The sequence below is a fragment of the Ammospiza nelsoni genome, chromosome 4 (assembly GCF_027579445.1).
Source record: "Ammospiza nelsoni isolate bAmmNel1 chromosome 4, bAmmNel1.pri, whole genome shotgun sequence".
Taxonomy (NCBI): domain Eukaryota; kingdom Metazoa; phylum Chordata; class Aves; order Passeriformes; family Passerellidae; genus Ammospiza; species Ammospiza nelsoni.
The window spans coordinates 50,201,350-50,218,367 of NC_080636.1; the positions used below are offsets into that span (position 1 = coordinate 50,201,350).

The window sequence follows — 17,018 nt, forward strand, 5'->3', positions numbered from 1 at the left end:
ACTTCTCCAAGTACTTAACATCTCGTATAACTTTACCCTAACTCAGCTTAGTTTAGGAACTTCCTGAAGTTTAGGAACTTTACCCTAAACTCAGCTTTGTTTGTCAAAGCTCAGGATAGAAGAGTAAGCACAACAAGCTAATTGAGGTCTCTTCCTTTGGAAGCTACCCCAGCTGGTGACTTACTAGCACATTTTTAAGATGTGACACTCAGATGTGAACACTGTGACAGATTTGCATAATGGAAGAAAAGCACTACTTCTCGAGTTTTAATTCCTCACATGTCCTTTCCACTGCTGCTCCACACCTGCACGTAAGTTGTTGCAACATTATCTTTAATAGTTTTTAGGATTCCTGAGTAGCAATATTGTAGGACCTTTTACTACTTATGCATAGGCAGAGAATTTGTCACTGACTACACTGTTGAACATTATATTTCATGGGCTGCTTAATCATTTAGTACTGAGAGCAGATGTTGTCCTTGCAGTTGTCAGTCTGTTTCTGTGATCATGTATTGATGGAATAATGAAAACTCTATAGAGACACCCTAGTAATCTCCATGATAAACTCCTTTTCTTGCAAGAGCTGAGTATTTGCTCCTACTCTGTTTCCCCAGCCATGAATCAGCTATTAAATCATGAGATCAGCTTCCCCACTTTTTCTGAGACAGTTTAGATCCTTTAGGTGCAAAGTATGAGATAAAAATGCTTCTGAAAACCAGAACACATTTCATCAACTAGACTGGCCCCTTTGCATAACTGGCCCCTCTAAAAGATTTAGAAGGCACTGCTTTTTCTTACAAAAGCTTTGTTCATGGTTTCTGAATTCAACATATTTGCTTATCTTGTGGTTGAACTTTGCTACACCTTCAATTAATCCAATAAATAAATTAAACACAGTGACTTAAATGCTTAGAAATATTCTTTTTGGTGGCTTAAGTTATCACTTCATTTGCTGACCTCTTCTGGTACCTTAGACAATTTATAAGACTAATAGTTTCTTATACAAAAAAATCTTACACTAATTTATTTAAAGGATTTGTGCAAATAAAACACAATCCTGGCAAATCACAAACTGGTGTGGATTGGGAGGGACCTTGAAGGTCATCTGTTTCCAACCCTCTGCCACAGGCAGGGACACCTTTCACGAGACCAGGTTACTTTGAAAATTTTACATCACTTTTTTCAAATCAGAATGTTCCAGAGCTGAGTCCTCTCTGCAGAAGACCAGCAGTGCTGAAATCCCCTAATGCCTCTCTATTTGCAAAGAGGCACAGCTTCCTACTAAGTTCTGCTCTTTCAGCACTTCTTTTACACCCTCAGCTGTCGGGTCTTTTCTCTAGACTTTAGTGTGCTTTAAAAAACCCCAAATTCATACCTGTTTCTTTTTAAAGCTGTGCATCCAAATTTTGTTGTTTGCCTTACTATGGATATCAACATTTAATGTGCAAGTGTTCCCCCTTTTAAATAAAATTTCTACTTTAAGAAGTCTTTATTTTTGCAATGGCTTATTTTAAACTGCAGCTTTTTTTAAAAGAAGACAGTTAATATTTTTGGTAATATTTTAAACATTTATTGTGTAGCTCTAAAACAGTGCCTTAATCGTAACTGAGATCTGTCCTTTACTCAAGGATGGGCTTGTCAGCTCATCCACTTATTTTTGGACTTAGAGTGCACATACTCTTCGTTTGTACCTAAATACCCATTTCTTATGTACACTGCCAAAACTAAGATTATTCTTGACAGTTTTCTCCTCTTGTCTGGATCTTTAAGGAACTTTATAAAATCTTTTCATAAAACACAGTTTACAATGGCACTTTTAGGAGGAAATGCAACTATATAATCTTGCCAGTAATCAACATGAAATCCCTCCTGAAGCTACATGAAATGCACCCTTACTGCTCAGAAAAGTGACATAGCAGCACAGTAAACTTAAACCAGTGTTTTCCAATCTAAGCCATTGAGCTGAATACGTACTCTCTCAATTTCATGGCATTTCTTAAGTGCTTCTCCAAATTTGTTCATTGCCTTGTAGGCCTGTGCACATTCTGTCTGAAACCACATGCACTGCATTTCATTAAGGTTCTCTACTGCCGAGGTTCCTTCCTAAAAACAAAAACAGCATTATACAGAAAATAAATCTCATAGGAGTCATCAGCTGCTATTTCTTTTATCTTGCTCTCATTAAAAGCACAGTTAAAGAAAATCAATGTTAAATCTCAGAACTGGAGTCTTCAAAGTTGGAAATGCCACAGTTAAAATTGACTAGCTTTGTTGATTAATATAAAAATACAAACAGCATGGAAAAAATGACAGAAAAGTTCCAGTCCACAACAAGACACTAACACCTGCAGGACTTTCTTCCCCCTCAACTAAAACTGCCATGTGCATCTTTCAGAGAACTGCTGATTGAGCTAAGCATCCTCACAGTAGTAGTAGTAGTAGATGATTATTTCTAATGCAATCAGTACTAGAGAGTAAGGCATGGCAAAAGGAACACTTTAGTTTGACACCTTCTGGTTCAAAAAATGGGATTACAGTTGTCTTTCAAATCGGTATTTATATATACTTGCACAGACCCATAGAACTTAGCAATGAAAGAGAAAGGCAGTGTTCAAAACAGCCTGATTTAGGCAACTGAAAATGAGGAAAAGTATCAGTCCTATTTTCTGTATGCTTAATCTAGGACTCCTCTAATTATTTTTGGTTTTTTTTTAATTAAGAAGCCTGTATTTGAGCACTAGACATAAGATCAAATAGAAATAAATAAGAATGTAAAGAGCAACTTCATCAATTTCTTTCAGTATTTTTCAAGTTCAGTTTTGGGTAATTGGCATGCTTCCTTTTAACATCATCTTAGAGCTGCTTAAGGCATTGAGGGAGATCAAATTAACCTAAATTCATAATGGGATTGCATCAAAACTCCCACATGGAGCTACTGAGCATACATAAAACAGAACTTTCTCTCCCCTCATGTCTGCCTCCACATGGCCTTCATTTCACAAGATCCTTCAGGTTTTCTTCATAAATACCATTCCCCCTTCTCTCCATTCAACTTACCTTGCATTCCAGGTTTCTCCTGCTCTTTAAGAGAGGAGAAAATGGGACAAACAAACAGAAAAGGCTTGACTTTTGCAGATAGATCCCAACAGCTTGTTGCCTGTCTCCCACAGACAACACACAAATGACCCTGCCAGTATTCCAAAACTGTAATTTGACAAATAGTCTGGAGAGACTTCACTGAGCTGTTTGGACTTGCAGTTATGAAAGAATACCAAAGTAGTACATTTTAAAAAGTAACTATGTGTGACTATCAAACCTATCCGAATGGGGCTACAGCAGGGACAAAAAGTGACGCATGAAATCATGCCATTTCCATAACCCAACATTCATGCTGTATTTTTCCTACCTAGCAAAAATAACCAAACCGAAGCGTTATAGAGTTTTCACTTATTCCTATGGCATCATGCTTATCCAAGATTAATTCAAACCCTGCTATGGACTACCATAACTGAAGCAAGCAACCATAGGTGCTCTGAAACAGAATTTAAATATGATAGTGAGGCTGACTGCAAAGTTAAAAAAAGTTATTCCACAAGGGATTAGGCCCACACTATTCCAAAGACTTCTAGAAAAGTGCAACAAACCCGTGTAAACTTAGAACACATTTCTTCAGCTTCTTTAATGGAGTTTGCTTTCAACATATATTTTGCACATTTGGAGTTGATAAATCTGTCTGCTGTGTCCAAAGCCTGAGCTTCATCCATCCACCTTGCAGCTTCTTTAATATTTCCAGCATGCTATAAAGATAGAAATTTAAGTTGATTGAGTAATTGTAAAACACGCATGTTTTATCTACTCACTGCTTGATATAAATAGTTTTTTCTTTAGACTTTTAAATACCTTTCCTCATTATGGAATTACTGGTCTTTTAGCACTGAATGTTTTTCCTGAAAATGCTTAAAGAATCAGTTTGGATAATCCCATTCTGACACAGTATCACAGTGCACCCTGAGAAATTGTTTTAAGCAGCTACAAAAACAGGGGGTAAGAACAAATGAAAGACTCAATTTAATTTATCGGTGTGATTTTTAAACTAAGAATTCACATTTCTCCTTTACTGAGTTAGAAACCTACATAGTGGCTTTTTCATATGCAGCAGAAAACCCCATCTCAAATAGCTTAACAATACCCTTACCTAGAAACCCACTACAATTCCTAACAAACAAATCACCTGTGGTCACTAAAAATAAAGCCAAACTTACCTTATAGATTTTTGCCTTCACAAGGAAGAGTTCTATCAAAGTGGGAGTACTTTCTATAGCAGCATTTATATATTCTAGAGCTAGGGATGGCAGTCCAATTTTATCATAATGCTGAGCCAAGTAATACTGGACCCAGAGTAAAGTGGTTGGAGGTTCTTCTTTACCATCATCTGGCAGGAGCAAAATGGAGAGGGGTTTTTTGTTCAGTTTATTACTAAAACAACATACCAGAAGCAAAATGCTCTAAGCACAGTCACTGAAATTAATTCTGTCTCTCTATCAGACCTAGGAGAGCTTTCAAACTACTGGCTCTAGGTACGTACATGAGCTTTTAAGTCCATCCAAGACCTAGGTATATCCTTCTCCTTCTGTGGTTTTAAGGAAAAGGGAGTTGGGGGTCAAAAGCAGGTGCAGTCTGTTCCAACTATTTGCTTAGGGCAGTCAAATATGCAAAACCTCCAGGAACACAAAACATAGTCCCCAACAAAAGCTCCAAAACTACACTTTTCCTTGAAGATTGTACTATCAGTATATTGCCTTTTGTTTGGCATTTCTGTAGTAACAGATTTGACACAGCTGTCAAACTTCAGTTTTCTGAACAGTGATAAACCCAAATCTTGAAAATAGCACCTTGAACTCAAGTCTGCAAAGACACAACTAAATTCACGGATCCAGGAAAAAAGTTTAGAGCAAGTGACTACATTTTGAATAGAGACTTTCTATTTGACAGCTATGGTTCTGCATTAGGGGAAAAACAAAAACCCCACATCCCCTTTGTTTCTTCACTCCCATTTCCCCACCTCTGAATGGACACACAGTGCTTACAACCAGGCACTACTTCCATGAAGCCCAACAGTCTCAGCACTCACCATTTGGGTTAAATAACCTGCAGCTTCTTAGAGACGTTTCATAACCTATCACGAGCTCTTCTATGATTGCCACCTACACGTACAAGATGAGACACAGGAAAAATAATCTGTAGGCCAGATAGTATTTTATTTTAACTTGAGCTACTTGGTGTTACCCAAACTAGTTATTTTGGTAAGAAAACTCTGCAATATCCTGAATTACATTACTTCTGAGAATGTACTCAATCTCAACTTTATTTTTAACCAGGCCTCCCTTGGTGAACACTTACACAGCTTAAAATTACTAAACTTTAAGTTTTTTACATTTACCAACTTGGCACATGTATGCCCACATACATACTACTTTCTTCTCTCCACTGTATCAGGTCATGTAAAGCAGTGCTCATGGAGAGAACACTGAAGAAAAATGGTTTCCTTCATCTCTTCAATACACTACAGTTATGAGGTAGAACACAAACTGGTTAGAACACTTACCTTCTCTTTGTCTTTATACAATGACCTCAAAGTGTTGAAGACTGGTGGACAACCTTTGCTGAAATTCATCCTTAAAAACTTGTCCAGACATTCCTTGAACTTTTCACCTTGAGAGGAAAAAGACCTGTTGATTTTGTTTTACCAGACATTACTCATCAATTGCAGGTTGTTTATACCTTTAAATCAGAATCTAAGAAACACAAGTGTTGATCACTACCTGCTCAGCAAAACATGCACTTACCAGACAAAAAGTTTAATGGTAATCTTCTTGGAACTAGTCCCCTTGGGTATTTAGTCCAGGCCTCCTCATAGATCTTTAGTCTCTCCATCATATTAGCTGGAAAAGAATTTTACAGTTTACTTTCCCCTTCCATTCAGGCAAGAAGGAAAAGGGGAAAGTGATTTATACCTGACTAAAAAAGGAATCAGAATATATAACAACTATAATATAATATATATAATGGCTTCCTAAAGAACAGAATTTCCTCCTTATTCTTACTAAAAATAATGAATTGAATGACTCCAAGGTACACAGTATCTGCTAATTCCTCTTCCAGCACTAGAATACTAACTGCTTATCTCTCATCTTAAAAACAGCCCCTGCTTTATTGCTGTCTAAAACCTTCAAAGAAGGCCATTCAGTTTTATTAGCTACAACATAACATTAAGATAACAGAAGCAGTAAAGGAAAAATTCAAAATTAAAACTGTCATCTAAGAAATAATTCTATTCTTTCAACCACACACAAAGATTTTATGATTGTATGATTTTGGATAAGGCAGGGTAACAACAATGCAAGAAATATTTCCTGTCTTTCTTAAGAAGCCCCAACATTATGACAGTATGTACACATGCTGACTAAAAAGCAAAATTTAGATTTGCTTTAGATTTGATTTAAAAGGGGACTTTTAAAATAATAGTTTTAGTATTTAAAGCAATACAAGCTTTTCATACACGTAGTAATTTTAAATATATAGAAAAAGCTTATTTACTACAAGATAGCAAATCATTACCTGGCTTAAGTGCCTTTTCTAAGCCTTTGTAATAAGCCCAGTTTTCAGGATTTCTTTCTTGCAGTCCCTTGTAGACATCAACTGCTTCTTCAAGTCTGCCAAGCTGAAGCAGGAGCTCTCCTGTGTGAAGAACAAGATGGTTTAAATTGTAAAAGCAGTGTAACATTTGTCCCTCTACACTAAAAGACTGGATAATCCTTAGCTCCATCCAGATTCTAATTTCACAGAAATAACAAGCACTACATATAGCATTACAAACTAGCTGACAGATATGCTTTTACTTTGACAATAGCTGCAGTTAAAGTAAGATTTTTACAACCTGGCCCATAAATCCTGAAACTTACTTGAAAATTTAATGCAAAATGCCTATGATTTGGGTTTTTTCCTCACTTACTGAAGTCACTGGTTACTTTAAGTGCAGTTTTTACTGCAGAAGGCAATTAAAAGCAGCACATGGTATTTGATGTATACAGCATCTTGAAAAGCAAACAAACTGCAGAGCTGCAAGTAAGAGAATGGTTCTTCAATCTGGTATTTCATGAAACTAACTTCAATGTTTTTAATCAAGCCATTGATTAGATGGATGAATTTTCAAGATTATGCCAATAAGTTTCCTTTTCACGATACTTCAATACAAATGAAAATTGTTAAAGATTAGCTCTAACAATTGTATAAGCATCTTTGTTAGTGCTGGAACTGCAACAGGAGTAGATTTCCTGTTTCACAATGGAAAACTATTTAACAAAGCTTTGCTATTGGCAAATGTTGGGCATGAACAGATTACACACCAGAGGTGAACAATACAAGTCTAGACTAAAGCAAGATTTTTTTAACCCAGTTTAAAAGAGGAAAATGCAAATTTACCTTTCTTCTTCCCTATGTCACACAATTAACATGCAATTTTGTCAAGAGATGCTGCTTTACACAGTTACAGTAACTTGAGGACTACACACAGAATCTAGTGCCCAGGAAAAAGTTCACTCACTGAGAATGACAGAATTGGGAAAATAAACCTTAAATTCTTTCTCTGAGGTGAAAGTTAATTTTTTTTCCTATCTAAGACCAGCAAATATCAGCACAAGTTTGAGAGTTTTTCTGCTGTACTTCATCCACAGAGGCTTTTGCATGTGTGTTTAAAATTTGCACACACTCATTTATTACAATAGAGAATACACAGCAGCCAAGCCAGTCCAAACAACACAATGGGAGCTGTGCCCAAAAAATTAATCACTTGTACCCTGCTGAAAGCACACAGCCTGCAAAGAGTATTTCCATCCTTTTGTCTGGTAACTTCCTAAGGAGGTTTTGTGTTTTGGTCTCAGGTTTATTGTTAATAGAGTCCTATTTGCAAAACTTATTTTCATCCCAGACTTTGGACCTTCAAACACTAACTATGTCGCATAATACATCAACACAGAACAAAGTATGTCAAAAGATCCTTCAGATAAAAAAATAAAGTCAAAATAAACCCCACTCCTACCCCCAAAAGTCCCACCATTGTGTTTCAAAAATGATCTGTGATATTGTAGTCTCTATATCCATCTCCTTTCATATGCAAACCAAGTAAGATATTCAGCTACCATGGAGAGTCATCTGCAATCAATTTCCTTGAGGAAACACCACACCTGCCATTACTGTCACTGCTCAATTCCTAGGTTCCTTTCCAAGACAGTGAGATTACTATTACCAGAAATAAGAACTTGCTACACCATCTACATGAACAAACTAGGGTAAAAGGATTTCTTCTCTTTAAGCTATCATCTAAACAGATTCCAGTGTGAGCCAAGAGCAAGCAGCACCTTCAATAGATGGGCAGTTTCACAGAGAGACTGTACAAGCACCAAGCAGAAAAGGAAGAAAGCATGCTTTAAGGAAGTGCACCTCTTAAGAGAGTTGCTAGAGTGAACTTGTATCACTCTGCAATTCCATGTGTGGAATATAAGCTACAATACTGTACTGATCTCTTACAGTATTATATACACCAGGTTTTTAATAGTACAACAGAAGCTCCCCCAGCCTCACTGAAGAGTCAATTTCTACATGCTGCAAGGGTGACTGGGGACATTTAAAAGCCTTCTGCTGTACCAAAGATGATTCTTCCTTTGCAGCACATGCTATCCTTGTCAGGGCCACTATCAAAGCTGTAACAGCACAGGGTACACTCACACAGACCTTCAGCACATCAGTTTAGGATCTCCTGTCTCAAACACCAGGCTGCTTAAAAGCTTCAGAACAGCACATCTGTACCTCACTGGTGAGTTACCAGCTTGGGACAAGAGCATGACAGGGACTGAATAAGCTGTGAGACAAGCAGTCCTACATAACATCAAAATTAATAAAGCTAAAAACAAATCTGAGTTCCAAAAGATGGGAAAACCTGACAGTACAGATATCCCACTGTATGCTATGTGTTTAAATGTATCTTCAGAAAGTGATTACCTTTAGTTTCTTCAACAGCCAGTTTATCACAGATCTGCTTTTCATAGGTACAAAGATGCTCCAAGGCTTCTTTAAAAAGCCCTGCTTCCCGGAGGACTTGGTTTTGATAGAGCAGCAGCTCACTGTACTCATAGTCCACTTTGTCAGGTGATGTCTACACAGGAAAGCCAGACACAGGACATAGATCAGCCTTCTAACTCTAAACTTTGGGATCAAATTCATTTGACTAAACAAAGTTTAGTCATGCATGAACTTTTCTCATCATGAAAGGAATGTTTTATTTTTGGCTTCCGCAGCACTCCATATAGCAATTTCATGTTCTCCTCTTACCTGCTGTGTCTTCCTAAATTCCTCTAAAATTTTTGCTGCCATTTCGTAGTCTTCCAGCAAATGGTAAGCGATGGCATAACCGATCCATGATGCTCGCTGTGCGGGTCGGAGCTGAAGCAACTGGTATCTTGTTTCCTGCAAAAAAGGAGCTGCTGATTTTACTCTGATACTCTGCAGAATCCTTTAGGCAAGATCCTGTCTTCAATATTCTAGTATTTAAGAAGTCACTGCGAAATAGTTTTGTACATGCATTTTATTAACCAGAGAAAGAATAAACTTTGAATTGCAATGGTGCTCGCTGAATAAAAAAGTAAGCCTTCACAAAGTAACATGCCCAACCAAATCCTGATGAGTCAGACTAATTTTGTTAATGCATGACACACATGCTTTTCCTGTCTAACCACTTATGAACAGAACATAATTAAGGATACTTGGTTTGAATTGCAGGAACATTTACCAGTGTTTCACATTAACCTTGAAAGTACATATGTATTTAAATAATTGGAAGTGTTCTTAGGCAACACAGGTCACGCAAACACATCCCTGTTCTTTGGCAAGAGGATAATCACAGCTGGAAAAGACAACAGATTTGCTTGGTATCACGCAATTTTAATGCTACAACTTGTTTTGTTATAGACTGCTGAAAGGCATTTTCAAGTAACTTAAAGGAAAAAAGTTACTTCTCATTGAGAATTGTCTAAACTGTCAAAAGTAGGGATTAACAAAGAACAAAAACTAGTTACAGCTGTTTTAATAGAATGGTGATCACTCAAAATATTTTCATGAAGTAGAGGCTGGAATTTAAAGGAAAGGAAAAAAAACCAATCAAAACACAACCTAATTCCCAGTTTTGAGAGCAAATTCACATTTCTTCAGAGACCAGCATATGATTAGCCATGAACTACTGACTTCTACGCATCCTAACATTTAATCCTTAATGCATTTGGCAACCATGTGTTACTTGTATGTTTAGAGATTACAAAATTTGCATTCACATTTATCCAGAAGCCAAGAAAATAGAAATTTACAAGCACATTTTGCAAATGTGCATTTTGGCACCTACACTAAGTTCTAGCTATCTTGTCTTGGCAAGAGCGGAACCAAATTTCTAAATGAAAAAAATTACTATGAAAAAATCAGTGGTTAAGAATTGTCTTGACTGAGGAATAAGTTCTCTGAGGACCTGTACTAGCTCATGGTTCCACACAACTCTGAGCACAGAATTTTCTCCTGGCTATAACTAATGTTACCCTAATTTGAAAAGGAAGTAGTACATGAAGAGACCAACTAATGTGTTTTAAATAACACAACTTTAGAGGTGCAAGGGAAACCTAAAAAGATGAAAACCTGACAAAAAAATTGAGCAGTCACTCACTAATGTCCAAGCTGGCAAGGAACCAAATATGATCTTTCAAGCAGTACACTGCTTTTTCAGTTATTACCTACTGTTAAGAGAAAACAGGGGGCCAGTGATGTAAAGGTGGAGGGATATATAGTACAAAGTTACTAAAAAATACAAGCTCCTTTGCCTGAATAAAAGTCAAGTTCTGAACACATTGCCTCCTACCTACAGGAATCCTCTCAAGAAAAGAACAAGACTGGAGATTGCCTACAGCTGGGTTATACAGCACCAAAAAAAAAAACCTCCACAAGGCAAACAATTCTGCACTGAGCTGAAAATGCTTAATTTAATTTGCCATTAAATCTTTGTATTTTATAGAAATTGCCCAGTAGCACATCTGCTTTTACTTTATGAAGTGAAAGAGTGGCATATAGTTTTAACCCTCTGGACCTAACTATTTTTTCTTAAAGTGTCATTAATCAATCTGCCCACTTTGCTGCAGTTCCCCAGATGATCATTAAATGCAGCATGCATACTCACCCTGTACCCTTCAAGATCCCTCATTTGAATCTGTAGCAGAGAAAGGTCTCTCAGGATTTGAAGATTGTCTTTGTCCCATTTCAGTGCATTTCTGTAGCATTTGATAGCTTCATCATACTTCTTGTCTGACCTCTGAAGAAGGCCATAGACGTGCCAACCTGGAAAACTCTGTTAAGGCTTCCTCTGAATTTGAGCAGGGACAAATGAGCTCCAACAGGGCAGGGACAGAACAGCTGGCAACAAGCTCTAGAGCTGTTTTGTAAATGGACAGGAACAGTACAATTCCTTTTGTCAGGACTGTGCCAGTTATATGTATACAATCTGTACAATATGCTGTAAACGTTACTTTTCACACACTGGGGGAGGAAATAAAGTAACAGGATCTCTGAAAACACTCTTAGGCTTACTCAAACACAATTTTAGACAGCTGAAGTGCTGATACTTCCTGAACTCTAAGTGTATGAGCGTTCTTTTAACAATGTAATGGCAACCACTCATGCTTCCAAAGCAAATCACATGCTTAAATGCCCACCATGGGTTTACAGTTGCAGATTAATGATAAAAAACACACACTTCATGGCAGAATAATATGTAAGCTAACTGGGAGTGTAAGGACTGCAAAGCATTTGCACTTTGGAGAGCTTAGACAAAACATTTATTGGAAATTGAAAATTCTGCACTTCCAATCTGAACTTTAAACTGGCTTTTATTGCTATTCTATGAATGAAGCATATGCAGAAATGAAGCTTTTCAATTTTTCATTTGACCAGCAAAAGCCCTGTTTCACAAAGGATACAGACATGACTCTTCAGGTCATTCCTCAGGCCTCTGCGCACAAGTTCATAAGCCTCCTCTTTCTTCCCTAGACAGTTCAGTGTCAGTCCTTTCATTGCCAAGGTTTCTAAGAAAGAAAAAGATTAAGTTAATTCTTTATTCATTTCATGGGTGATTCAGTTATTCATTTTCAAGGGTTTTAAGCTCCATATAGCAGCCCTAAACATAGTATAAATGCAAATTTAGATTCAGTTCTCACTATCAAGAATTCATTCTTTTCTCACATGGAAAACTCTACTGTCAGATTATTCACTTAAGTATATCATACACAGCAATAAACCTTTTATATTACATCCATGAAAAGATGAAGGAATGCTTTATTTTAAACCTGTCTGTTCTACAAGCTTCTGGAGATTTTTTTATTCACAACTCTGATATTTCTACACATCTACCCATACCACAGTAGTTGCAAAAAACCCACAAAGCCATTTCTGAACAGTGCAAAGAGACTTTCACTAAGTGGCAAGAGCTGACTAAAAATACAGTGAAGGAATAAATACCTTTTTCTTTTTTTAAAATAAGACTATTCCTTCAGAAAACTGGCATCCCACAGCTGACAGAATACTGAACAATATTCAGCCTCTTCCTTTTGTTTGTCACTTTTATGTGAGTGAATATCGATTTCCCATGAAAAGTGATTTTATTAATGCATACTTGCATTAGGAAACTTGCTCCATGAATCTTAGACTTGAATGATAAAGAATGGGAAGCTCTGACTACTGGTAAGATAAGTCTTTAAAATGACAAATCTTACCAACAGTAAGTGCTTAATACATGTTCCTGGATGCTCTTACTGCTTTATGGGCAAAAAGTTAACAGTGAAAGGTTAAAAAATTAAAATAATTACTGTAAAGTACAGTGAAAAAGAGAGCACATGCCATTTGAACACTTACCTCCATGTTCTGCAAACTTGGGATTGGAAAGGATCTGTTTACAGAACTTCAGCCCATTTCTATACTGCTTATGTTCATAACACCTCTGTTGAAAAACAAAATAAGTTTTTTCAAAAAATTTGTAGAGTGGAAGTGTTCATGCATGTCTGAAATGAAGCATCAGTACACATACAGATTTTAGAAAATGTACTAATATTTTAATGAATCCTGTTTTATTGAGCTTCTTGTGTTTAAAAATTCTTTCCATTGACAGGAAAAAAAAAAGATGTTAGCAACACCATGAGTTTAAATGTAGAAGTAAAGACATACTATCATACAGCAGAATCTCAAGACAACCACAGGAAGCTCAAGTGCCTGAAGAGATTCAACTCTCCCTCAACACAAAAGGTAAGCACTGAACCCACTCTGGTCAATTATCCTGAATAGAAACCCACGAGACAACCTCCAACAAGCAGATGAGCTGGAAAGACAAAAATCACTGGAACTTGGCTTAAACTACCTCTGACAGCAACCTCTCAGGATGAGTTTGATTACAACATGTATCTCATACACCCAGACTTTCAAAACTGGCATATAGTAACATTATCTTGCCATACTGGAAATTTAAACATTCCTCTACTGTTTTCGTAGTCCAACTGTTTTGGCTGAGCCTCATTCATTATGCAAGGTGACCACAATGCACTGCAGCACACAGCATGACCTTTTGAAACTAGTTTTAGTATTTTATTTATGTAAATATACTTCTTCTGCTCATATTTAAATAGAAGGCAGAAGAAATAACATTACAAACACCAATTCATAGATTTTAGGTCACTTCAGCAAATGCTTGGAACCTCTTACATGTAATGTTTCTGTAATGAAATAAACATTTAAGAGTCCAGGAGTACAGGAGCACACACTGACTGAGCACCAGCCCAAATCCTATTAATCCTGTTATTAATTACAAAGTCATTCATAACAGGATCTCACTGACTCTGGTTGATTCATTCTGGTGGCAGGATGGTGGACAGGTGTGTAAAAATTGGGTACAACTCAGTTTCAGGTCCTTCTAAATAAGTTGTTGCTCAGGATTCCATCTTTCCTCACACTGCTCCAAAGTAATTATCCAAGAGCATTCATAAGCACATATGGACACCATGTGTCCTCAAACCACTCTTAACAAAAATATTTAGGAAAGGCAGACTCAAGAGGTCTTCCCTTCAAGCAGACAGTTCTAAAAATAAAACTGGAAAGAGTTACATGAATGTTAGGGGAAATGCTTAAAAAAAGAAAATGGCATATTTACAACTTCTGTGTTTTATGCTGCTCTTCATAATGAAAGATGATGTTTAGTGTCTGGTTTTCTCTTGGAAATACCAACAATAAATTTCAAAGCTATAAAAAAATGGCAGAACACTAAGTGCATGTATTATTTTCTAGCATTAAAGTCATACAGGTGAAATAATGACTGAAGACCAAGATGCATCACTCACCACCCATCTTGCTCCCCCTACACTGTCACCCTTTGGAGAAAGGAAATTGCTCACATGGAAACAGAAGGAGCAGGAAGAGCCCAGAGAGTGCAAGCCAGATGTACTCACAGAGGAGCAGATCAACAAAAGAATTAGATGGTTTGAGCTTGAGCAGACCTTCAAAGGCCATCTAGTTCCACCACCCCCATGGGCAGAAACACCCTACACCACCTTGTTCAAAGCCCCATCCAGCCCTGACTTTGAACACTTCCAAAAGACAACTCCCTCTGTTCACCAAGGACAGGAGAAGTCAGCACTGCAAAAGAACATTTGAAGGGTTAGGTAAGAGAAAATCTGTACAGACAACTTTTTTTTTTTTTTTTCCTATTAAACCTGACTGGGTATTACTTACACCTTCCAGTCATTATCAGCTTTCAAGCAGCTGGCTGAGTCACTATAATCAGCCAACTAGTCAAAGCTGACAGACTTTTTCTTTTTTTTTTTTTTTAATTGAAACCATCAGTCATAAATGTTACAGGCAGGCCTCCTCCCTGAAAAGCAGAGCCCCCACCCAGGTAGTTGTGAAAAGCAGCAGAACCTGTCACAGAAGTGGGGCAGCCACAGGAACTGAAGAAGGTGTCTGCAGCAACTAAGGCACTGACACAAGCAGATGGAGCACTCTGGATTTCTGCAGTCTGGCTTTGAGCACAGCTTGCTCAGATGCTGGCTATGAACGTGACATCTTATCACTAAATGCTTCCATTTAATGTATTCTAACAACCAGGCTCCCACCTTGAAGCTTAAGCAAAGTCATATGGGATACATGCTAAAGACAGGAAATATCTGCACATAAAGTTTTCTAGGGTGATACAGAGCTTACAATGCAAGGTAGTTTGGAACAGAGCAAAGTCACCAACAATTGTAACAAATTCTTCCTTTAGGCTTCATGGAGGAAAGATTTACAAGTTTATATATACTTACATCTCATAACTCAGAAACCACTTGGATAGGGCCAACAAATTATCAGGAAACAATCTGGAAATACTTTTATCTCCAGAATATAGCTCTGTATATAGACATGGCTGTGTATACTCCCCAGTGAAGCATCAAATGCCTCCGTTGACAAGTCAGTTCTAGATCAAGACAAGTTGGAATGATTTCCTGTATACAATTTCACCAAGTTTTCTTGTTAATACTTTCAAGGTTATTTCATTCTGTTAATGCAAACACTTGAAACTGTGTTTTTTATGTGTTTCCTTATTCTGTGTATGTGTTCTGTGAGCATACTGTATGCTTTGACAATGGAAGGAAAGGAGCAAATGAAATTGAGGTCACATTTAGCTCTTCAAAAAAGAAGAGACTGTTTCCTCATAGTGGGCCCAACAGCACATTGAGATTCCCCTGCCTGAAGCTGTGCACATACTTAACTCATCCTCCAGAGAGATTATGGACTAGCAAACTCAAATTAAGGTGGGAATGGGACACAAGGAAGCCAGGATAGAAACACATGCAACCACGGCTGGTACAAACATCAGTGAACCCATAGTTTCAAGGAACAGACAATTCAAACAAAAATCTTTTAACAAAAAGGAGACAGAAAATATACACACAGCCTGGGAAAGAAGATCCTTAAGCAAGTAGTAGTTTCTGAGTGAGAGAAGAAAAAAGAACAAGCAATTAAATTTAAAAAAAAGAAAAAAAAAATCACAGAAGCAGGAATGGTGACATGTCAAGTATTCTTGGGACATAAAGATACAGGCTTCCTGGAAACAGGAATTTTATTCATCTGGGTAGCTTGTTTCCTCCCAGATGAACAGCTTGTAGCAGTCATTCCCAGAGCTCCAGCCCCTGCTTCAGGACAGATGTTCTGCAGAAGTGACATTTCTCTGTCCCAGAGATGGCCTGAGGAGCACAGCTGCCTGCACTAAGCTAAATTCCTGCGCGTGTAAACTTCAAAGCCAGCAGGGACAGTGTGCCTGTGATGCCTGACAGACAAGGGCTGCAGCTACAACGTGTGACATCATGAGATGAGAAAACATGAAAGCTAAACTTTAAAAGAGTAAGGTTAAGAAGGCTAATGCTTCAGAAGAACAGAATCTGACTCTACATCAGTACTGAATCTATTACACATTTCCTGCCTTTCAAAGCTTTTAGTTTAATAAGTTACCAGATCTTTTAAGACATCTAACAAACTTTTGTATACATGCTGTTGCCAGAATTAAAACCTATTCTAAACACACCAAGGTTCTTTTAATATCCCTTAACTAATTTTCTGTCTTTATAGGAAGGAAGTAACACCTGCTTTTATACAATTGCACAAAGAATTAGTAAGATGAGGCAGGCAAAGTCTGATTCCTTAGAAATCAGGAGGTAAGTGACAATTTGTATTTACATTGCTTCCCCCACCAAGTATTTATTCAATGGATCAGAAGGCACAGCAATTACTAGATGGCCCATATTATCTACAATTCCAAGTCTGAGGTGGCAGGAGGGCTTTATTCTGATGTTCTCTAAACTGCATTAAGGCATCAGTGCAGACTCAGTCTCTGGCCAGCAGATGCCTCACACACA

The 17,018-nt window shown here is 37.5% G+C and overlaps 1 protein-coding gene across 1 annotated transcript in view; it reads right to left on the minus strand.

Moving 5' to 3' along the window:
- Positions 1 to 17,018, minus strand: part of NAA15 (N-alpha-acetyltransferase 15, NatA auxiliary subunit) — a 35,112-nt gene that overhangs the window by 8,505 nt on the left and 9,589 nt on the right. Inside the window, exons 2-13 of the mRNA XM_059470355.1 lie at positions 12,997 to 13,081; positions 12,066 to 12,170; positions 11,270 to 11,427; positions 9,388 to 9,522; positions 9,058 to 9,211; positions 6,619 to 6,738; positions 5,847 to 5,942; positions 5,606 to 5,712; positions 5,132 to 5,204; positions 4,263 to 4,432; positions 3,645 to 3,797; positions 1,975 to 2,103 (exon numbers count right to left, since the gene is read on the minus strand). Of these exons, the coding sequence (XP_059326338.1) occupies positions 1,975 to 2,103; positions 3,645 to 3,797; positions 4,263 to 4,432; positions 5,132 to 5,204; positions 5,606 to 5,712; positions 5,847 to 5,942; positions 6,619 to 6,738; positions 9,058 to 9,211; positions 9,388 to 9,522; positions 11,270 to 11,427; positions 12,066 to 12,170; positions 12,997 to 13,081 (1,485 nt within the window). The remainder of the gene's footprint in view (positions 1 to 1,974; positions 2,104 to 3,644; positions 3,798 to 4,262; positions 4,433 to 5,131; positions 5,205 to 5,605; positions 5,713 to 5,846; positions 5,943 to 6,618; positions 6,739 to 9,057; positions 9,212 to 9,387; positions 9,523 to 11,269; positions 11,428 to 12,065; positions 12,171 to 12,996; positions 13,082 to 17,018) is intronic.